The sequence below is a fragment of the Candoia aspera genome, chromosome 2 (genome assembly GCF_035149785.1).
Source record: "Candoia aspera isolate rCanAsp1 chromosome 2, rCanAsp1.hap2, whole genome shotgun sequence".
Classification (NCBI taxonomy): Eukaryota; Metazoa; Chordata; class Lepidosauria; order Squamata; family Boidae; genus Candoia; species Candoia aspera.
In genome coordinates, this window is record NC_086154.1 from 121,601,346 (window position 1) to 121,624,872 (window position 23,527).

At 45.9% G+C, this 23,527-nt stretch overlaps 2 protein-coding genes across 3 annotated transcripts in view; one reads left to right on the forward strand and one right to left on the reverse strand.

The window, feature by feature from the left end:
• The window catches only part of ARSG (arylsulfatase G), a 588,957-nt gene that overhangs the window by 149,440 nt on the left and 415,990 nt on the right, over positions 1-23,527 (reverse strand). The window lies entirely within an intron of this gene.
• Positions 1-23,527, forward strand: part of LOC134490421 (ABC-type organic anion transporter ABCA8-like) — a 90,838-nt gene that overhangs the window by 48,201 nt on the left and 19,110 nt on the right. For both annotated transcript variants that reach the window (XM_063293448.1, XM_063293449.1), the window contains 3 exons: positions 818-943; positions 6,347-6,421; positions 7,688-7,779. In XM_063293448.1, coding sequence (XP_063149518.1) covers positions 818-943; positions 6,347-6,421; positions 7,688-7,779 — 293 coding nt within the window. The remainder of the gene's footprint in view (positions 1-817; positions 944-6,346; positions 6,422-7,687; positions 7,780-23,527) is intronic.

The following is a 23,527-nucleotide window of genomic DNA, read 5'->3' on the forward strand; positions in this document are numbered from 1 at the left end:
AAACAGGAAGGACAGCAGGACAGAAGCACACCTGAAGTTCTGGGAAGGGAGAGGGTATTAAGAAGAGACTCAGGCTGACTCCCCTGATTATCCTCCGCATAATCAGACTTGGAAGATTCTGTAACTATAGCCTACCTCAGTGAAGCGTAGTTCTAGTCTTTCTGTAGAGTCGGTTTCCTGATCCAGTCTCCGTTGTGCAGCTGACACTGGGTGAGGATTCTGCTTTCATCCTAGCGCTACACGTGTTGAATATACATGCCTCTTAGTGTCATTGTAACTGTGACAGCACAGACCTGAGGCGTTTAGGAAGATAGGTTTCAGGAATAAGCAAGGGAGTGGTGCTCTTGAGCTTTAGGGAGTATATCTGTGTCCCGGGGCATCGCCTCTGGTCCCTGGCATCCCTGAGCAGACACCAGCAAGCAGACTGCAGCGGGGTGGGAACTAAGTAGGAGACGGCCTGATGATTGAATACGTGTCCAGTGCCATGTCAAATCTATGCAAGTTATGAACACCCCAAACAAAAGGATGCTTCAGTCAGAAATATAAGTTGCGTTATCCAGTGGTGAAGCAAGTAAGATTCGTAAATCTCGTTCTCCACAGCAGGTTTAATTACAGGAGCGAAAGGAGCACAGGGAAGCACAACGAGAAGCAGTCATGGTTGTCATGGATAGCAATGAGCAAATGCAAATGTTAGTGTGGTTTAAGTTGAAGTTACCATGGGGTGTGTTAAGGCACCCCAGAGACTATGGAGAAAGAAAATTGGGTAAATGATTTCATTTGTTTAAAAGTATTAAAATACTTCCTTGTTTCATTTTAGGCCATGTTTCTTTTGTTCACAATAAGTTTCTTTGCAAGTTTATATGGACATAACTATATGAGAAGCCTGTTAAATGTTTTTGTTCCTACGTTTCCGGTTACAAGTTTTATACTCTCTTTTACAGAGGTAAGTGCAATATTACCTATCAGCTCTTAGCCTGTTCTTATGACAATTGCAGCTGAGCATAAATGGTTCTTCATCCACCCAATTTGTAGAAGGAGTAACTGGGTTAAAAAGTTCTCTGGATTTTTCCAGGGTATGAGGACTTCTCCAACAATTCCTCAAGGGCAGGGCTCCCTCTTCACGGTGACACTCCAGTTGTGGGGATTTCACTGAAACTCACTTTTCCTTCAAAGTGAATTCTGTTTCATCAGACCGAGAGAGAACTGGTGGAAAAATAAATCAGGAGAATTTCTCTGCTCAGTACTGACAAAGATGCACTTTTGTGGTGGAGCAAGAAATAGGTTCAGCTGCCATCGTGTTTATGGTGTATTCCCTTGACTTTTAACCTAGAGATACACAGATCTCCTTATACGCCAGAGGAAATTTCACCCGGTTTGGCCTCGCTAGTCCTAGAGCTAGGATAGCTTTGACATATTGGCCCACAGTGGTTCTGCTTCTACTTGGATGGCCATTTCCAGAAGGTGGTGCTGGGGGATTACTCCTCTGCCTCAGGGCAGCTGGGATATGCAGCCCCTCGAGGCTCCGTTTTATCCCCTCTGCTTTTTAGCGTTTGCATGAAACCGCTCAGAGAGGCCATCTGGGGATGTGGGCTGAGGTGCCGTCAACAGACAGATGATACCAAGCTTGCCTCTCCTCTTTATCTAACGTGGGCGAGGTGATTGGAGACCTGAACCAGGGCTTGGGCAGGTAATGGATTGGATGAGGGCCAATAAACTGAGATTCAGTCTGGACAAGACAGAGGAATTTGCCCAAAGGGAGCGCATTTGCAGTTTGGGGTTGCTCCTAGATCCATCACTGCCACTCGAAGCCCAGGTGGCCTCGGTGGCACCGAGTACTGTGAGCCCCACAATGGTTATTTATGCTCTGATAACTTCCTGGTTGAATCGTTGCAATGCCTTGTACATGGGCTGACTTTGCAAATGGTCCCAAAATGTCAATTAGTTCAAAAGAGAGTAGGATGACTGGCCTATATGACCATAGTTTGCCATCCACGCTGGCTGTTGCTTTGTTTTCAGACCCAGTTCAAAGTGCTGGTTTTGACCTTGGAAGCCCTAAACAGCTTAGGGCTCGGTTACCTGGAAGCCTGCGTCTTCCCTTATGTACCTACCTAGCCATCTTTTCAGAAATCTGAGGTGGAAGTAATGAACATGAGGGCGATCTTGGATTGAGTGTGCATCCACGAATGTTCAGCCTTTATAACTGTAAATATATACCAATATTTCAGAATACCGTCAAACCCTTTTTGGCCTCCTTCCAAAGAAACTAATCAGGGTCAGTGCTGCCCCTGTGGAATTGGGTGACTGAGTTCTGAAAATAATATTTATATCAAATCAAATCAAATCAAAGTTTATTGATGAGCCCTTAGGCCATGTCAGAATACAGGATTGAACACTGCATCTTAATAAAACTCTATATAAAATTAATGTAAAAAGACAAGTTAAGTAAGGAGTGAATAAAAATACAGTAGATAAGTATACATATAAGTGAAAATACACATCATATTTCTGTGTCAGCCCTACAGTTTACCCCGATCAACCCCACATATGGAGATCTCAAGCATATTGATTTAGTTAAATACAGAGCTGTATTATATGTTATTTTGGGGTCTTGGCCACACATGAAATATGTTGTTCTAATATGTGATTCCCAGTGGGTCATTCGCTTAATATATGGGCCAAGTTGCAGATCTCTCACCTTCTTATACAAATTACAATCAAATAATACATGTGCTATATCCTCAGTTTCAGGCACTCCGCATATACAAATGCGTTCATTGTAAGGGATGCTGTTAAATCTCCCATACCTGAAATATTTATATGGAATTGCACTATTTGTCGTAGGTTTCTTTTTTCCTGGAAGCTTTATCAAAATGCAGGATTCGGTATGTGAATTTATTTAGCAATGTACTATTTATGCCGAGAGAGAAAAAGTTATTCGTTCCACGAAAGAAATTGTCAGGCTCTGCCTGCCAACCAGTAAAGACACAGATGCTAGCATGGGCTTAGGTTCTGGCTTTATTGATAGAACAGAGTGCATGCCTTTTAGAAAAGCTGAGAGTGAGTGGAGCGCGCCGGAACGGGATTTAAATAGCCCATGCCGGTCAGCGCTCCACCCCTTCTTACTCTGGGTGTGCCCCGAGCCCCGTCAGTTCCGTCATCGGTAGGTGAGGGGTCGTGGAGCCCCTCCTGTGCTCCGGGCGTTTCCTTGATTTCTTCCCTGGCCGGTGATGGTTCATTGCTGGGCGATCAGGTTCGTAATCTCTTTGACGGCTCGGGCGCCCCTCGTGGTCTGGTCTTGTCAATTACTTTCTTTGCAACATTGTATCTTTCTCTTCCATGCCTCCAGCTAGAGTTGATACTTTGTTGCCAGCACCTGTTGCTCTCTTTGTTACCTAGTTGCCTTTTCCCTTAATCCGCCCGGGACCCATTTCCCTGTATTGTCATGCGAGCCGTTGTGATGTCACAAGCATCGCAACGGTGATCATGACAGAAATCAAGGCGAGCTGAAGGAGAACTAGCACAAAAGTCCATAGAGAACGGCCGGCCAACCTAGGACGATTGGGCCATACAAAAGCCTCGGTCTAACTTCACATCCCTATTTGAAACCATCTGGGGCTCCACCCTTGACCTGGTAACTTGCCGGTGCAAAGGGAGATGGGGGCAGGGGGGAGAAAGAATGGATATCAGACATGAGAGAGAAAGGCAATGCCTAATGGGAAGCAACTGTTTCAGAAAGGAAGAAGGAATGGTTCTGTCAGCTTCAGACATGGACTTTGCCAATTGCGTACTTCACCACCAGTTGGCATGCAACCCCCAGCAGATTAGGTTATCCTGCAGTGGGGGTGGGGTGGGGTGTCTGATCACCTTTCCGCCTGAGAGATTTCATCTGGGAAGATTCCCACAGAGTAGTCCAACTGACCAGTAAAGCTGCTCCATTTTCCTACCTAAAATGTTGTGTGTTTCCCTGCGATTGTCCCCTAGGAATTTGGAAGGGGCAGGAGGTACTTAGTCAGCTCTAGCTGGAACTTTTTTCTTCTGGGAGCCATGTGTCAATTGCTTTCTTTTGCCTCCTTGGCTGCAGGCCAGCGGAGGGATAGACAAAGCAATGTGATAAGCCTCCCTCAGCTTAAATGCTTGTAAACCTCAGTCACGATCCCATTTAGCTTACGTCTATGTGGAGCATGGGTAGGAGAGTCCATGGGGATGGGGCAAGTCTAGCATAATGCAGACGGGAGATTTGGGCCCTATCTGACTGAATATCTCAGGTCCCAGACTTAGTTCTGAGCTCTGCTAAGGTTTTATTGAGGCCCAAAGCAAGTAAGGCTGGTATATCAGGTCTTGATCAATTTGCCTTCGCAGGGCGCATGCAAATCTGTCATTCAGGGCAAGATGAACCAAGGAGGTCCTCCAAAGGATTTGCCTCGCCCAAAACCTTAAGCAGCATACTCTTGCATGGACCCCCAAAGAGATGCAGCCCAGTTCTACTTGCATTACAGCTTGAATGAGTTTAGCTTAACCCTTAAAAAAAAACCTTGCTGCCTGTCTTGAGGTCTTGTTTTGCTTTCAGAATGAATTGCACAGGCAGTACCTAAAGACAGAATTACAGGGAACTAATTCTTCCTAAGCTGTGTCACGGGTTCTTTTCTGAACTACTAATAACCGGGCTGACCCAGACTCAGTAGACACAAAGCACTGGAAACTTGGTTGGATTTTTTGTATCTCCCTTCAACGACTGGAGGAAATTGATTTTACAAAACAAGGAAAGCTTACTGCCCCACCCCCCCAAAAAAGGAATCGTAAATTATAAACGGCTTCAACTATGGAGTCCTTGGTGCTCTCTGAGCTTGGTTGTTTGCTTGCAGACATTTCGTTACTCGACTAGGTAACATCCTCAGTGCGAGTAAGTGTGAGGTTTGCTCCCTGTTTCCATATGATAGCTTGCCCTACCAGTGTTGGTGGGGTGTGGTTTTCTCCCTGGGAGTTCCTTGATTAGTTCCTTGCTTCCTGCTTGACTGCTTATCTGGGCATTGGCTGCTGGAGAGGATGTCTTCTGATCTCTTTGTTTCCTTCTCAGCTTTTTAAATATCCCTTTTGAATGGTGTATAAATGTGGTTTATCTCTGTGGTGCAGGATCAAGACATAGAAAATAAAGGGCTTTTCCTGAGGCTGGAGGAATAGAAACACAGAGATAGAACACAGAGATAGAAACTTATGCATTAAATAAGAATGGAAATAGGTGTAAACGTAGAGTAATGGGAAGAAGTAGGATAAGATAGTTTAATTTTGTACAGTACAACAGTTCTGTGTGGAAAAACAAATGCAGTCTTTGTGTCCATGTTCTGTACCGTATTAAGAAAAACCCTAACAAATGGTTAGAGATAAACTGGCAGGGCAAGCTATTGTATAGAACCAGGGAGGAAACCCCACTCTCCCTCACCCCAATTACGTTACCTGGTCAGGGAACGAACCGTCTGCACGCAAGCAACTCAGCTCAGAGAGCACCAAGGCCTCCACAGTCCAACCCTGAGCTACAGATACTCTCTTCTGTTGGCTTCAACTGTTTTAGAAACTGATTTCTTAGTACCAAAACTATGTTCTGTTTTAACTATTTTTATGAGTTAAAAATTTTACACTTTAGTTACACTGTAGTCTTTAAAGTCCAGTTTCACTATATCTTCCTATCAGTCTATTCTGTAGCTCTAATGCACTTGTTTATGGCTGACCTCTCTATTGCTTTGGTTTTAACCCTTATATATCCCTGTCTCTATAGCACTATACTCAACCTGTCTTTTTATCTTTTTCTAGTTTCTGTTCTTTATTTCTGTTTGGTCAAAGTCTTGACTCTTCTTTGCCTTTTCTGCTTGCTTGTTCCTGGATGGGCTTCTTGGCTCTTCTCCTCTTCCGAATCTTGGCTCCATCTGAGGGGAACGGGTCAGAGAAGAACTTTTCCCTCACGCAGGTCAGAGGGAAGGAATTAAATGCCTCTCTTGCGCCAGTTTTCCCAGCTGCTGCCTCCTTTCCTGTTCCTCTTCCTCAGCAGGGCTGCCTATCCACTAGTTCGACTCTTTGCTTCTCCTCCTCTGGGATCCGTTTATTCTACCCTACCGTATGTGGCTGCAGAGCTCCGACATCTTGTCTCTCCTCCCCGTTTTGATTTGTTTGATTGGCAGCTGCTGTTTGATTGACAGCTCAGTCATCCTGACGATGGAGGAGGGCTGAGAAGGGAGGGGGAAGAAAGCAGCACAGGGGCTTAGAATCTGCTCAGGCAATCCGTCCTTACTTGCTTGGGACAGAAATATGGAAAATAAATAAAAATTCTTTTTTATTCATTCTGTTTTTTAAACAGCTGCTGACAGGCTTTCATTTTGATGGTGAAAGTGGTGTTTCAATTCATAAAGAGCTCTTCATATCTTCCTTCATGGTGAGAACTGAACGAATCTTCCTTATTTATGGTATGAGGATACATGCCCACATAGATACCCAGAGCTTCAGTGGAATGATTTTTGTTTAGCTTTTATTGGGAATAGATTCTGCATATTTCTTTAGCCCTCCTGAGGCAGTATGAAAATGATAACATTCACTATGAGAGCAGGGGTGACTGGCTCAGCCCGCAAACCACGAAATTCCAGCTGTGATCCCTCAACAGACACCCACCCACCTGTATAGGATTGATGTCCGCTGCGTGGAGCCCCTTGGGCTAGACCTATATGGCCACTGTATAAACAAAGGCAGACAGGGCCACTGTACACTCACATGCCCACCTTTTAAGTGGGCATGTGAGCGATGGCACCGGCACGGTGCGATGGCAAGCAGATCTGCTTTCTACTGGGTGCAGGGAACTATTATTGTCACAAGAATAGGGATCCTGAGAATGTGATATGGGCATCTTATAATTACAAGAATGAATGAACTGGTTGTGAGGAGCCTGGAGAAGAGAGCCAAGAGAAGGACTGAAAACAGAACGACAGAACATGTATCTCCATGCCCGTGGGCCAACAGAGAAGGAGAACCTCTTCCAGACGGATGTTCCAAAACTCAGCCTTTCTACTGAGCAATCAACCCACAATCACGCAATAAATTTCATGCTGATCAATGTAAATCACTTCTAAGTAGTCTCCTCTATCTGTGGAGAAGAGGATTCCATGGAAAGAAGTTGCCTGTTGTAGATGTTCACCTTCTACAAATAGAGGATCAACAGCAATGGAGAAGTGAAACAAACCTGTTTTCCTGGCATGTGGAGAGCACATGCTTGGAATGCCCCAAAAGATTTTAAGGGCCATTCTGCACTGGGGACGGGGAATCAGTGATATAAGACCAAGCTCGCCTCTGGACTTGTGAGGCTACTTTGATTGTGCCCTTTTGTTTATTCAATTTTTCAAGAAACTTACTGAAGTATTTGCTTCATAAGCTTGATTCCGTGATTGTGCTAAGAGGTAGCTTAAAAACTTTGCATGTTAATGTCTTGATTTCAAAAACTTTGTGTGATTGTGTGCAAGCCATTTCAGTGAAACCAGTTGTAAGTTATGACTCTGGTGCTTGGATTGAACAGAGGCATAATGTGAATTGAAGATAATTCTGATTGCTGCTGATTCCTGATGTACCAATCAGAACATTGTTCTATATAATCTATGACTATATACTGTAGCTGGATATATGAATGTAATTTTCTATTTTTGCTTCTATTTAGCCTTATTTGCACGGTATAATTTTCATTTTCTTACTGCGTTATCTGGTGATGAAATGTGACCAGACAGTTATGAGAAGAGATCCCATTTTCAGGTTTGTATATATTTTAATATGATCACAGTGTGTGTGTGTGTGTTAGTATGTATGTGTTTGTGTGTTAGTGGATGAGAGCAATTATATTTTTAATAATAGTATACATTGATTCTTCAGCAAAGGATCATTACCTTGTCGTGGTGCTGGAGCTTGAGCACCTCAATGATGCCATGAGCTAAACCGTGAAGGGCCACCCAAGACGGGAAGGTCATGACAGAGAGGTCAGACTAAATGCGATCCCTCGGGAAGGTAATGGCAACCCACCCCAGTATTCTTGCCGTGAAAACTAAATGGATCAGTACAACCAGAGATATGTCGGTATACCATCGGAAGATGAGACCCCAGGTCGGAAGATGGTCAAAATGCTACTGGGGAGGAACAGAGGATGAGTTCAACTAGCCCCAGACGCAATGACGCAGCTAGCTCAAAGCGGAAAGGACAGCTAGTGGCTGAAGGTGCTGGTGGTGAACGGCGAATCCGATGTTCTAAGGATCAACACACCATTGGAACCTGGAATGTAAGATCTATGAGCCAGGGCAAATTGGATGTGGTTACTGGTGAGATGTCAAGATTAAAGATAGACATTTTGGGCATCAGTGAACTGAAATGGACTGGAATGGGCCACTTCACATCAGATGACCACCAGATCTACTACTGTGGACAAGAGGACCACAGAAGAAATGGAGTAGCCTTCCTAATTAATAGTAAAGTGGTGAAAGCAGTGCTTGGATACAATCCAAAAAACAATAGAATGATCTCAATTCGAATTCAGGGCAAGCCATCTAACATCACGGTGATCCAAATATACACCCCGACCACAGATGCTGAAGAAGCTGAAGTAGAGCAGTTCTATGAGGATCTGCAGCACCTACTGGACAACACGCCTAAAAGAGATGTTATTTTCATCACAGGAGACTGGAATGCTAAGATGGGCAGTCAAATGACACCTGGAATTACAGGTAAGCATGGCCTGGAAGAACAAAACGAAGCAGGACATAGGCTGATAGAAGTTTGCCAAGACAACTCATTCTGCATAACAAACACTCTCTTCCAACAACCTAAGAGATGGCTTTATACGTGGACTTCACCAGATAGAAAAAAATCAGATTGACTACATCCTTTGCAGCCAAAGGTGGCAGACATCTATACAGTCGGTAAAAACAAGACCTGGAGCTGACTGTAGTTCAGATCACAAACTTCTTCTTGCACAATTTACGATCAGACTAAAGAGATTAGGGAAGACCTACAGATCAGCTAGATATGAGCTCACTAATATTCTGAAGGAATATGCAGTGGAGGTGAAGAATAGATTTCAGGGACTGGACTTAGTAGATAGGGTCCCGGAAGAACTCTGGACAGAAGTTCGCAACATTGTTCAGGAGGCGGTAACAAAACACATCCCAAAGAAAGAGAAAACCAAGAAGGCGAAATGGCTGTCTGCTGAGACACTAGAAGTAGCCCAAGAAAGAAGGAAAGCAAAAGGCAACAGTGATAGGGGGAGATATGCCCAATTAAATGCAAAATTCCAGAGGTTAGCCAGAAGAGATAAGGAATTATTTTTAAACAAGCAATGTGTGGAAGTGGAAGAAGACAATAGAATAGGAAGGACAAGAGACCTCTTCCAGAAAATTAGAAACATTGGAGGTAAATTTCAGGCCAAAATGGATATGATCAAAAAAAAGATGGCAAGGACCTAACAGAAGAAGAAGAGATCAAGAAAAGGTGGCAAGAATATATGGAAGACCTGTATAAGAAGGATAACAATATGGGGGATAGCTTTGACGGTGTGGTCAGTGAGCTAGAGCCAGACATCCTGAAGAGTGAGGTTGAATGGGCCTTAAGAAGCATTGCTAATAACAAGGCACCAGGAGACGACAGCATCCCAGCTGAACTGTTCAAAATTTTGCGAGATGATGCTGTCAAGGTAATGCATGCTATATGCCAGCAAATTTGGAAAACACAAGAATGGCCATCAGATTGGAAAAAATCAACTTATTTCCCCATACCAAAAAAGGGGAACACTAAAGAATGTTCAAACTATTGAACAGTGGCACTCATTTCACATGCCAGTAAGGCAATGCTCAAGATCCTGCAAGGTAGACTTCAGCAATTCATGGAGCGAGAATTGCCAGATGTACAAGCTGGGTTTAGAAAAGGCAGAGGAACTAGGGACCAAATTGCCAATATCCGATGGATAATGGAAAAAGCCAGGGAGTTTCAGAAAAACATCTGTTTCTGTTTTATTGACTATTCTAAAGCCTTTGACTGTGTGGACCATAACAAATTGTGGCAAGTTCGTAGCGGTATGGGGATGCCAAGTCATCTTGTATGCCTCTTGAAGAATCTGTATAACGACCAAGTAGCAACAGTAAGAACAGGCCACGGAACAACGGACTGTAATGATTGCCTATTCTAACATACTCAGCCTCACAAGCGGGTTCTTAATGAAAACTGATTTATTGAAAGAATAGTGTGCAAATACAAAGAAAGCTGAGAATGACCAAAAGCGCGCCAAATACAAACTAAAAACCCTCGCTTCAAACCCGATCCCGCCCCTCACCCCACCATAGCAACCACCCCGTCCCAGGTGTTGGTAACCGTTACACATTGGCCTGGGAAAGTAACCTTGAACACATGCCATAACCCAAACACACATTCCTCAGTAACATGAAGGAGAGTACAGCCCAGCATGGCTGAAATTCCTCTCCCAGCAAATGACAGACACGAATCTGGAACTTGACATGTGAAACGTTACGATGTACCCAGACCATTGGAACGATGAACATGACACAGACTGGTTTACGATTGGGAAAGGAGTACGGCAGGGCTGTATACTCTCACCCTACCTATTCAACTTGTATGCAGAACACATCATGCAACATGCTGGGCTTGAGGAATCCAAGGCTGGAGTTAAAATTGCTGGAAGAAGCATTAACAATCTCAGATATGCAGATGATACCACTTTGATGGCTGAAAGCGAAGAGGAACTGAGGAGCCTTATGATGAAGATGAAAGAAGAAAGTGCAAACGCTGGCATGCAGCTAAACCTCAAAAAAATCAAGATTATGGCAGCCAGCTTGATTGATAACTGGCAAATAGAGGGAGAAAATGTAGAAGCAGTGAAAGACTTTGTATTTCTAGGTGCGAAGATTACTGCAGATGCTGACTGCAGTCAGGAAATCAGAAGACGTTTAATCCTTGGGAGAAGAGTAATGACAAATCTCGATCAAATAGTTAAGAGCAGAGACATCACACTGACAACAAAGGTCCACATAGTTAAAGCAATGGTGTTCCCTGTAGTAACATATGGCTGTGAGAGCTGGACCATAAGGAAGGCTGAGAGAAGGAAGATCGATGCTTTGGAACTGTGGTGTTGGAGGAAAATTCTGAGAGTGCCTTGGACTGCCAGAAGATCAAACCAGTCCATCCTCCAGGAAATAAAGCCAGACTGCTCACTTGAGGGAACGATATTAAAGGCAAAACTGAAATACTTTGGCCACATAATGAGAAGACAGGACACCCTGGAGAAGATGCTGATGCTAGGGAGAGTGGAAGGCAAAAGGAAGAGGGGCCGACCAAGGGCAAGATGGATGGATGATATTCTAGAGGTGACGGACTTGTCCCTGGGGGAGCTGGGGGTGTTGACGACCGACAGGAAGCTCTGGCGTGGGCTGGTCCATGGAGTCACGAAGAGTCGGAAGCGACTAAACAAATAAACAACAACGTACATTGATTGATTGATTACATGCCATCAAGTTGGTGTCAACTCTTAGCAACCACATAGATTTTCTCCATGACAGTCTGTCCCCAGCCTGGTCCTTCAAGGTTTCCAATGGTGCACCCATCACTACTGTAATTGAGTCCATCCAAATACAATAATTTGTATTTGGACCATTCTTTGGGTTATGTCTGGACCATACTTTGTCTGTCCCCTCCACCATGACCTGTTTGGTATGGCTGAACCTGCAGTAAGCAAGCTACCACCAGCATAGCTCCTGCTGTCAATGAAGTACACAAGGCCCCTTAACATGGCAAAAGATGTACAGCAAAAATATAATCTTGGCATAAGATGATGAAAGAAGTCTCAGAAGAATTAAAAATAATAAGTCTTGGCTATTTCAAACAAAAGTTACTAATAGTTTGTTTGTTTGTTTGTTTGTTTATGCATGCATGCAATTTATATGAAGATAGAATGATCTTATTTCAACAAAAATCAGACATTTTGAAGAATGCAACATAGTTTTATAAAGTATTGCTGGAAAATACTGCAAAAATAGATGCTTGCCCTGATAAAGAAACATTAAAACATTAAAATTTTGAAATGACATCTGAGATTATCTAAAAGAATGCAATAAGGATGCAACATAGATAAATGAAATTAAGACGAACTTTGGCTCAGTCAAAATGGATGATACAGTCGTAACATCAAAAATGATTTTAAAAACACAAGCAAAGAGGGCACCAGAAAAAGATGAAGTATTGGATCTTGGCTTAACCTCTCATGATTCTCCATAAAAGATTGGCTACTCAATGTAATGAAATGTTACACATTGGAAAAGTTGAAGAATAGATAACGACTGGTGGAACATTTTTAATAATAAAGACAGGGACAAGAGTGCAATTGCAAGCAATTATAGACTAATGGCTTGCTTGCCAGCAATATTCAAATTTTTAAGTAGTATATTAGCAGATGCAATTTCAAGTTACGTATTCAAAAAATCATTGTATTGACTTGAACAAAGCTGAAATTCACAAATAAGAAAACATCAATTACTGATTGATAAAATAACACATGCATATACACACAACTCTCCATGTGAAAAAAAAACAACTTACAAATTACTTGGATTGATTATAAAAAGGCATTTGATTCTCTCCAACATTCAGAAATGTTTGAAAATATTTGGCATTAGTGTAAACATCCAAAATTTTGTAAAAGAGACTATGCAAAAATGGAGAAAAAAAAAACCTTTGATGGTAAACAGTGAAGAAATTGGAAATGTAAACATCAAAAGATCATCAATCAAGCCTTTATTACAGCCTTTAGGCCAGAGAGCACAATAAAACACATAAACCTGTAATTATTAGTAATGAAACCTTTTAAAAAGTCATAAATGCAATAAAATTACATAAAATCTATGAGTAGATATATTATTGTCTGAAGTATCTAAAATAGTATATCTAAGATCTTTGCTATATTAGGACACATCCTAATTTGGTTTGTGAAAATGGATATTTTATGTATGGACAGGGAGTTTTTTAAAAGAATAGAATAGAATAGAGAATTTTTTCAATACCATCTCACTGATTGATTGCTGCTGGTTGTCCTCTTCTCTTTCCTTCTCCCTTTCCCAGCATTAGAGCTGTATATCAGCAATAATGTCTCATGGTCCTTGGCCTTTTCTAAAGCCAGCTTAAACATTTGGCATCTCTTTTTCCATGTAGGGCTCCAATCTACACTGGATGATCCTAAGCATTACTTTGCTAGCATATGAAATTAAAGATATTGTGCAATAGTTTGCACACTCTGTAAAGTCTCCTTGTTTTGGTATTGGAAAGTAGATTTCCCTCTTCCAATCTTTTAGCCACTGTGTCATTTCCCAGATTTGCTGGCATAGCTTGGTTAGAACCTTTACTGAATCTTCTTCTGTTGCTTGCCATATTTCAGTGGGCATTCTATCAGTTCCTGTAGCCTTACAACTTGGTAATGACTGGAGTGCTGAACTAACTTCACCTTCTAGTACTAGAGGTTCTTGTAAGTAGGGAATATCTTCTAAGGTATCTTGGATGTTGACATCTCTACTGTACAGTGTTTCAGTGTATTCCTTCCATCTTCCTTTGATCTCCGTTGAACCAGTTACTAGGTGTCCGTATAACGTGTTAGCAGATTGCTAGGAAAGCATTTGGCCCAGGAGAGATCAGAAAAGTGACACACCAGGCATTTCTATAAAAATAATTTTATTTACAGAAAACAAACATATTTTCAGGCTCTCAGTGAGAGCTGCTTAACTCTCTACATGCCTACACAGAAGGGAAACTGAAACTAAAACAAGTCCAGGCAAGTTCTTCCCCCCAGGTGCAAAAATTAACAACTGAAAAGAGGACAATTAAATTCAACCTCTTCACCTGGCCAAAATGATGAGTTACCATAGTAACCTTAATCTGTAGTAGAAAACATATTAACATAACATACCAATTCAAGGTTGGAAGCTCCTTCTGAGTTCAGAGATCTTTTGAAAGACTTTCCTTGTTTTTCCATGTCTGTTTCCATCTTCTGTGTCTTTACAGATGTTGTTGTAATAATGCTTCTTATCTCTTCTAACAGCTCTCTAAAACTCTTTCTTTTTAAGTTCCTTTCTGAGATTTTTGTCTGTCTTGGCTTTGGCTTCTCTTCTCTTCTCTTCTTGTCAATTTCCATAGATTGTTCTGACATCCAGTTTGCTTGCTTCTCTTCCTTCATTTTTGGCAGTCTCTCTTCACATTCATCCTTAACTACAACTACTTCTTTTAGTTCATGCCATAGTTCTTCGGGTTCTCTCTCTACGAGGTTCAGGATTTCAAAGGGATCCCTGATGTTCTCCTTGAAAAGGGTGGGCATATGTTCAAGGTCATGTTGTGGAAAGTGACTGGCTTTCTTCTTCTTTAGTCTAACTTGGAGCTTGCACGTGAGCTCCACAGTCTGCTCCACAGTCAGCACCTGGCTCTGTCTTTGATGATATAATTGAGCTTCTCCACCTCATTCATATGGTCAATTTGATTTCTATATCTCTAGCTCTATTACTTTGAGCATCAGCTCCCCACAGGGCTGTGTCCTGAGCCCATTGCTGTTCACCCTGATGACCCATGACTGTTGTGCCAGGTTTACCACCCATTCCATTGTGAAGTATGCGGATGATACAATGCTGGTGGTGGGTCTAGTCAGGGATGACAATGGGTGGGCTTAGAGGGAGGAGGTGAAGGGTTTGGTGGAGCTGTATAATATGAACAGCTTGGCTCTAAACATGGCAAAACCCAAGGAGATTATCATTGATTTTAGAAAGAGCTGGCTTAGCCACACTCCACTCTTTATTAACGACATAGCTGTGGAGTCAGTCGGTAGCATCAGGTATCTGGGGGTGCAGATAACGAAGAGTCTGACTTGGTCTCTTAACACCAAGGCATTTTTGGTAAAACGAGCGCAGCGATGTCTGCATTTTCTGCGCCGGATGAGGAAGGCCCATCTTCCATCTCCCATCCTCCTCACTTTCTGTAGAGGCACTAGAGAGAGTGTATTGGCCAGCTGTGTTTCCATCTGGCCTGGAGGCTGCAGTGCCTCGGATAGGAAGTCTGTGCAGAGGGTGGTGAGGGCAGCGGGGAAGACAACTGGGATCTCATGGTCTCTCATCCAGGATACAGCATAGGCACGCTGTCTGTCCAGAACTCAAAATATCGTCAGTGACGCCTCCCATCCTCATCATGGCCTGTTTTCTTTGTTACCCTCTGGGAAGAAGTTCTGCAGCATCCAATGTAGATGCTTTGTCCCCCAGGCTATTAGACTTTTGAATACTCAATAAGTTTTTTTATGTGGAATGTGGAATATACAAAGAATGTATATTTTATAGTAAGTATGGTATTTTTATTTTAGTGTCTGAGTGTGGTTGTGAGCCAACTGCAACGAAATTTCATTTTGTTATGCAGTTGGTGTATAGTGGAATGACAATAAAGATTCTATTCTATTCTATTCTTTTCTCTCCTCTTCTCTTCTCTTATGTTCCATCTGGTGATGTCCATGTGTAGAGGCATTGTTTTGGTGGTTTGAAGACACCATTAGCTACGAAGAAATCATTGGAGTAGCAGAAATTTATTCAGTCGGTCTCCTGCTCCATTTCAGTCTCCTAAGCCATACAGTCCACTACATTCTCCCCTTCATGTTTCCAACGTTGGTATTCCAGTCTTGAATCACAAGCAGCACATCTTGCTTGCATGTTCTGTCGATTTCAAATTGAACTTGATCATAAAACTCATCAACCCCTTCTTCTTCTGCATCAGTAGTTGGAGCATAAACTTGAATGACCATCATATTAAAAGTCTGTCCATGAATCTAATCAATATTATTCGATCATAGATTGCACTGTAGCCAAATACTCTTCTTGCTATACCCATCCGAGACATTTCTTCTTTGGTTTTCCTGTCCTGAGAAATAAGCAGTGTGATCTTCTAACTGAAAGTGTCCAATCCAAGTCCATCTCAATTTCCTGGTGCCTAAGATGTCAATTTGTAGTCATTTCACTTCATCTTTCACTGTGTTGAGCTTTCCCATGTTCATGCTTCTTGCATTCCATGCTCCTACTGTAATTCTGTCTTTGCAGCTTCAGATTTTCTTTTCCTGTATGGCAACATCAGCAACTAGACATCCCAAAGGCTTTAATCTAGCCCCATCATAAACACCATTAATACTCTGAAAGATCCTCAGCTCTTCCTCAGTAGCATGTTGAGTGCCATCTGACTTGAGGAGCCCATCATCTGGTACTACAGAATACAGTATTGTCAGTCATTACTGGATATTTTCTATCCATGTGGTTTTCTTGGTAAAAATATAGGAATGGTTTACCATTGCCTTCTGCCATGCAGTATGAACTGATGCCTATGCCAGTGTCGCTAAAGTGATCATCTACCTCCAGCATCTTCCTATATCACTGCTGCCCAATACAGCTGCCTGCTTGCTTTAGCTGGGCAGCTGGGATGACCTTCACGCCTTGGGTGACCCTGCTGGGAATATACACTCCCAAAGTTCTTCACTCAACCCTCCCAGGAACACCCCCCAGCCATATAAGGTAGCACAGCAGGACTTGGGGGGATCTCATAGATACTCCTCATTCATATTATGAATAAAGTAACATTTGAATATGAACTGTTGAAGCAAAATAGCAAAATGTACCATCTGTGATGTGTGGATGATCTGAAGCTATACTGAAAACCAGAAAATGAAATTCAATCTTCCTCAATATTGTGAAGATATATAGTGAGGATATCAAGATGGAATATGGATTTGATAAATGTGTGATCTGCATCAAAGAGAAAAAAAAATGTGAACAAAATGAAGGGGTAAAATTCACTAGTAGGTCATGGCAGCATCACCTTCTCTGGCAATAAATGCCAACTTGTTGCCGCCATCAAGTAGTCATTCAGATGTTGGCCACCCATTTATGATAGCCCTAGGAGGGAGAAGGCCAAACAAGGTAGACAAAATCTGCCTGTGGGGAGAGTGGATGGAAGGCTGTCATGCGCTGCCTACCTCCGAGTAACACACAGACACTGATTCCGTTGAAGCAGGCTCTGGTTTATTCGTAGTGTAGATACAGTGGTAGAAAAAAGCTGAGAGTGACAGGAGCGTGCCGGTGCGGGGTTTAAATACCCCGCGCCGGTCAGCGCCCCCTCACTCGCGGTTACGTCACCCCCCTTTGTCCAACATGCTGTCTTGCCGGTAGGTGAGGGGTTGCGAGGCCCCGCTGGCGCTCCGGGATCGCCCATCATCGGTTTCCCTATTCCTCCGGTGATTGCTGTCAGCTGGGCGATCTCCGTTGCGCTAGCGCTAACAGCTTGGGTGTGCCTCACGATCCGCTTAGCCTTTGTATCTTGTTCTTTAGTCTTTGTAAGTTGATGGCTGCTTATCTTGAGCCCCTTCCCCTGTTTCCTTGTTATTGTCATGTGTGCCATTGCGCTGATGTCTTCAGCTCACCGGCACTCATGACATACTGCCCCCTGTCCGAATAGTGCCCCCCCCCCCAGCTTTCTGGTTTTTTACCAGGAGAGCTGTCAAAATGGTTTTTTTTGTTGTTTTTTTTAATTTCCCGCCGGAGTGTTCTCGCCCCTCCCTTTGTTCCGCCCTCTACCACGTGTCCCTGTAGGGTGTGTTCTTAGTGCGCATGCCCCGTTCACACCCTGGGCGTGCGCATGCTCCGGCCACACCCTGTTTGTTTGGTTCAGTTCGACGAGGAGAGAGGCGTGGCTGGTCGGGTGCTTATCAGCTCCAGGTAGGGCCCTTATTTTTTATTCTAAGTGAGTCGCCTTTGTTATGTGTGCTCCTGGGCGTTGCCCCCAGGATGCACTGTTGACTTGATTGCCACTCCCCCGTGGGCCCGGGGCGGGGGGAGGGTGCTGGCGACCGCTTGTCACTGCCTTGTGGGCCCGGGGCGGGGGGGATGAGTCCCGGGGGGGGGAGGTCCACCCAAGTCGCGGGCTTGGGGGGGCCCTTTCCCTTGGGGCACGGTAGGCGGGGGGGCGCGGGGGAGGGGTTTTGCAGGTGCCAGTTTGCTGGTTTTGCCTTAGGCTTGTCGGGGTATGCCCGGTGAAACGCCCGGGTCAGGTCAGGCGCGTTAACGTTGTGCGCTGCCACCCATTCTGGGTGGGGGAAGTGTTTCCACCTGACCAAATAGTGTAAAGTTCCCCGTTGCCTGCGAGAGTTGAGTATGTCCCTTACGTCAAAGTGATGTTGGCCGTCGATCATCACCGGTGAGGGCAGTGGCGTGCTTGGGTGCCATCGGGAGGTGGTTGCCGGTTTCAGGAGGCTGGTGTGGAATACCGGGTGGAGTCTCCGTAGGTTGTGTGGCAGGTCCAAGCGTATTGCCACCGGGTTCACTATCTGCGTGACTCGGAACGGCCCGATGTACTTAGGCCCCAGTTTTTTCGAGGGTTGGGGCGACTTTAGGAATTTGGTGGATAGGTAGACCATATCCCCCGCCTGGAACGTCGGTTGTTGGCGCCGGTGCTTGTCGGCCTGCTCTTTGTAGGCCGCCTGTGCTTCCTTCAGTGCTGCCATGATTATTGGCCACGATTCCGCAATCTTCCGTCCCCAGTCACTAGCGTCCACCTGGGGTTCCGGGGGTTGTGGTAGCTCCGGTATGGGGACGAAGTCGCGCCCTGAGACTACCTCGAACGGAGTTTTCCCCGTGCTCGTGTGAACGGCATTGTTGTATGCGACTTCGGCGAATGGGAGCAGTTTGGCCCAGTCGTCTTGATGGTAGTTGGTGTATGAGCGTATGAATTGTTCTAGGGTGGCATTGAGGACCTCTGTGGCTCCGTCCGTCTGGGGGTGCCAGGCAGTGGATAGGGCCTGTTGGGTCCCCGTCAGCTTTAGGAAGGCCTGCCAGAATTTAGAAGTGAATTGTGTGCCCCTGTCGGTCACCACACGTGTGGGACATCCGTGTAACCTGTACACGTGGATGAGGAAGAGTTTGGCTAGTTGTTGTGCGGACGGGACCGATGTGCAGGGGATGAAGTGGGCCTGTTTCGAAAAATAGTCTTTCACCACCCAAATGGCCGTTTTCTTCTGGCTGGGTGGGAGGTCCACTATAAAATCCATGGAGATTTCCTCCCATGGGCGGGAGGGTTGTGCCACCTGTTGTAGAAGCCCCGCGGGTTTGCCTGGTGCCCGTTTGGCTCTGGCGCACGTTGGGCAGGATGCTACGTAAGCTTTCACGTCCCGTCTTAGCGCGGGCCACCAGAATTGACGCCTTGTTAGGTGCAGGGTCTTAAGGAACCCAAAGTGTCCCGCTTGCTTGGCGTCGTGGGATCTATGTAAGATTGCTTGGTGTTGCGAGTCCGGGACATAGATTCTGCCTTCCCCCCATGCCAGGTCCTGTGCCATCGTTACCTTGTCGGGGTTTGCCAGGAACCAGGGGTCGGTTTTGAGGGAGGCGGCGAGGTCCGTGCGTATCCCCCCTGGTAGTTGCGGTTGGCGTCGTCTGGTCACCGGTTGTCCCGCCGTCGGTTGCGCCATAGAGTCAAGCTGCCTCCGAGCGCAGCTCCGGGTGGTCACGGCCATCCCCAGTTGAGAAGCGGATAGGACCGTCCCAATGGTGTCTGGGGCGGGCTCTTCGTCTTGGGGCAGTCGGGAAAGGGCGTCAGCCAGGAAGTTCTTTTTACCCGGCATGAACTTCAGCTGGAAGTTGAAGCGGCTGAAGAATTGGGCCCATCGGACCTGTTTTGGGCTGAGGCGTCTGGGCGTTCGGAGGGCCTCGAGGTTCCGGTGGTCGGTCCAGACCTCGAATGGTTGGGCGGCTCCTTCGAGTAGGTGTCGCCATGTTTCCAGCACCGATTTTACCACGAAGGCTTCCTTCTCCCAGACGTGCCATCGCCTTTCTGTCTCGGAGAATTTCTTCAACAGGTAGGCGCATGGTTTCAGGAGTCCTGTGGGGTCCTTTTGGAGTAGGATGGCCCCCAGGGAGAAGTCTGAGGCGTCGGCTTGGACCACGAACGGCCGTTCTGGGTCCGGGTGCGCTAGGGTTGGTTCTGTGGTGAACAGCGCTTTCAACTTATTGAATGCGGTCTGGCACGCGGGAGTCCAATTCAATACTGTGCCTGGGTTCTTGGCGCGTCGGGTGTCCCCCACCCCTTTGGTTTTGAGGAGGTCCGTTAGGGGGAGGGCTATCTCTGCGAACCCCCGGGCGAATGATCTGTAAAAATTCGCGAAGCCGAGGAAGCTCTGGAGTTGGCGTCTGTTGCGGGGGCGTTCCCAGTTCAGCACCGCCTCGACTTTTGCGGGGTCCATTTCTATGCCGTCTCTGGAGATTCGGTACCCCAGGTAGTCTAGGCACGCTTTATGGAATTCGCACTTCGCGGGTTTGGCATAGAGCTGCGCCCTTCTGAGCTTATCGAGGACTTGTCTGACTAGGGTCACATGTTCCTCGTCCGTTTTAGTGTAGATAAGGACGTCGTCTATGTAGACGAGGACTCCTTTGAACAGGTGTTCATGCAGGACCTCATTGATGAGCTGCATAAACACCCCCGGGGCCCCCGCGAGTCCGAACGGCAGCACTTTGTACTGGAAGGCGCCTAGGGGGCAGTTGAATGCAGTCTTCCATTCGTCCCCCTCCCTGATTCGGATGCGGTAGTACGCCTCGCGAAGGTCCAGCTTGGAGAAGACCTTGCCCGTGGACAGGTGGGCGAGCATGTCTTTCACCAGGGGTAAGGGGTATTTGTTGGACAGGGAAGCCGCGTTTAGGCCCCGGTAGTCGGTGCAGAGCCGTAGGGTGCCGTCTTTCTTCTCCCGGAATAAGACAGGGGCTCCGACCGGTGAGCATGCTGGCTCTATGAATCCCCTCTCTAGGTTTTTATCGATGAACTCCCGGAGGGTTGCCATCTCCTTCGGGGTCATCGAGTAGATCTTTGGTCTAGGTAAGGGGACGTCGGGCAGCAGGTCAATCCGGCAGTCCGTCTTGCGGTGGGGGGGTAGTTGGTCAGCTTCCGCCTCTCCGAAGACCTCGGAGAAGTCGGCGTATTGTTCCGGTAGGTCTGCTGTGGTAGCTGCATTGTCCTGTGTAGTCGCCTCTGCTCGTCCCACCATGGGGTTGGTTCTGCCCGCCGGAACTGGCGCCCGGTACTCGCCGTCTCCAAATGTGAAGGTGCGTGTAACGGTTGCCTACTCCCAAATACTCAGTCTCACAAGCTCGGGCTTAAAGATAACTGATTTATTAAAGGAATAGTATGCAAATACAGAGAAAGCTGAGAATGAGCAAAAGCGCGCCAAATACAAACTTAAAAGCCTTGCCTGTGAGCAAGTTCCGCCCCATCCCTCGTCAGGGCGCTCCCCCTCCCAGGTGCTAGAAGCCGTTAGACGCGCCTGGGAAAGTAACCTTGAGCAGGAGCGCAAACCCAAACATACATTCCAAGCCCTCAAAACAACGGAGGGTGAAGGAATGGAAAAATCCCGGGTGAAGGAACACGGAACAGAAGAGGACATGTGAAACGTTACAATGTTAACAATACATTGAAATGAGAACATGACATATTGCCCCCTTAAAAAAACCCTATGGAGCAGGTTTGTCAGGGTAGGCAGAGTGGAATTGAGCCACGAGTCGAGGGGAAAGGACATCTGAAGCAGCAACCCATTCAGGATGAGGGAAATGTTTCCAGCGAACGAGGTATTGTAATGTGGAGCGCTGGCGTCGGGAGTCGAGGATGGATGTTACCTCGAAGTGTTGCTGGTTGTCAATCATGAGCGGAGGCGGTGGAATGGGTTGTGGATGCCAGCGGTCCGACGACAGACAGGGTTTGAGTAAACTACAATGGAAAACAGGATGTAAACGTTTAAGGTTGTGAGGTAAATCAAGTTTAAACGTAACAGGGTTGAGTTGAGCAATAATTGGAAAAGGTCCGACAAATTTAGGGCCAAGTTTCTTAGAGGGCTGTGGGGACTTGATAAACTTAGTGGATAAGTAGACTTTATCCCCGACAGCAAAGGATGGTTCCGGAGAACGCTTTGCATCGGCATGGCGTTTATAGGTAGCCTGGGCATGGAGGAGAGCCAGTTGGATATGAGACCATGAGTCTTGTAGAGAGTCCGCCCAGTCAGTAAGGGAGGCTGGCAGCGGTTGAGGGTGAGGAAGTTCAGGAATAGGAACAAACTCACGACCAAAAACTGTTTTAAAAGGAACTTGACCAGTGGTTTGATGAACGGCATTGTTGTAAGCGACCTCAGCAAATGGGAGCAAGTCGACCCAATTGTCTTGTTGGTAGTTAACAAAAGCTCTGAGGTATTGTTCCAGTGTGGAATTAACCGCCTCTGTAGATCCGTCCGTTTCCGGATGCCAAGCGGTGGAAAGTGACTGCTTTGTACCCAAAAGTTTTAAAAATGCCCGCCAGAATTGTGACGTAAATTGTGTGCCTCTGTCACTCACCAAATGGGCGGGGATACCGTGGAGGCGGTACACGTGGGTGAGGAAGAGGCGTGCCAGCTGTTGTGCGGTGGGGATAGACGCGCATGGGATAAAGTGGGCTTGTTTGGAAAAAAAGTCTTTGACCACCCAAATGACGGTTTTGCGTTGACTCGGGGGTAGATCAACGATAAAGTCCATGGAAATGTCCTGCCAGGGGACAGAGGGGGTGGCAACGGGTTGAAGGAGACCTTGGGGTTTGCCCGGTTTGCGCTTTATCGCCGCACATACAGGGCACGCAGTCACATATGCCTTCAGGTCTTTGAGTAAAGTTGGCCACCAGAATTGGCGGCGCACAAGGTGCAAAGTTTTGACGTAGCCAAAATGTCCAGCGAGCTTGTCATCGTGGCAGCGCTGGAGTATGGTTTTTCTCATAGCATCGGGTACATAAAGGCGATCGTTGCGCCAGGCAAGATCGTTGGTGAAAGTTAAAACGTGTTTATTGGTTTGCAACCAAGTATCTGTTTTAAGGTGGGAAAGCAACTGTTGTTGCAAATCAGAGGGAATTGACAAATGCGGCGAGTGGCCGGAAGGCAGCACGGCTGGAGGTTGCAGTGATTGCGCTCGGGTCTGGCTGCGAGTCACTGCTGCCAAACTTAATTGTTTGTCGGTCCAGACGGTGCCTTGGACTGTTGGCCCTGGGCCAGCATCTTGGGGTCTGCGGGAGAGTGCATCAGCTAAAAAGTTTTTCTTGCCTGGTATAAATTTAAGGGTGAAGTCGAAGCGGCTGAAAAACTCAGCCCAGCGCAGCTGTTTGGGACTGAGTTTTCTACTGGTGCTTAGAGCTTCTAGATTTTTATGGTCGGTCCAGACTTCAAAAGGGCTTGAAGTGCCTTCCAATAGGTGTCGCCATGTTTCTAAAGCCGTTTTTACAGCAAAAGCCTCTTTTTCCCAAACGTGCCATCTTCTCTCCGTTTCAGTGAATTTGCGAGAGAGGTAGGCACAGGGTTTTAAGGCGCCAGATTGGTCAGATTGTAACAAAATTGCTCCTATGGAGAAATCAGAAGCATCAACTTGTACAACAAAGGGTTTAGAGGGGTTAGGATGCTGTAAAA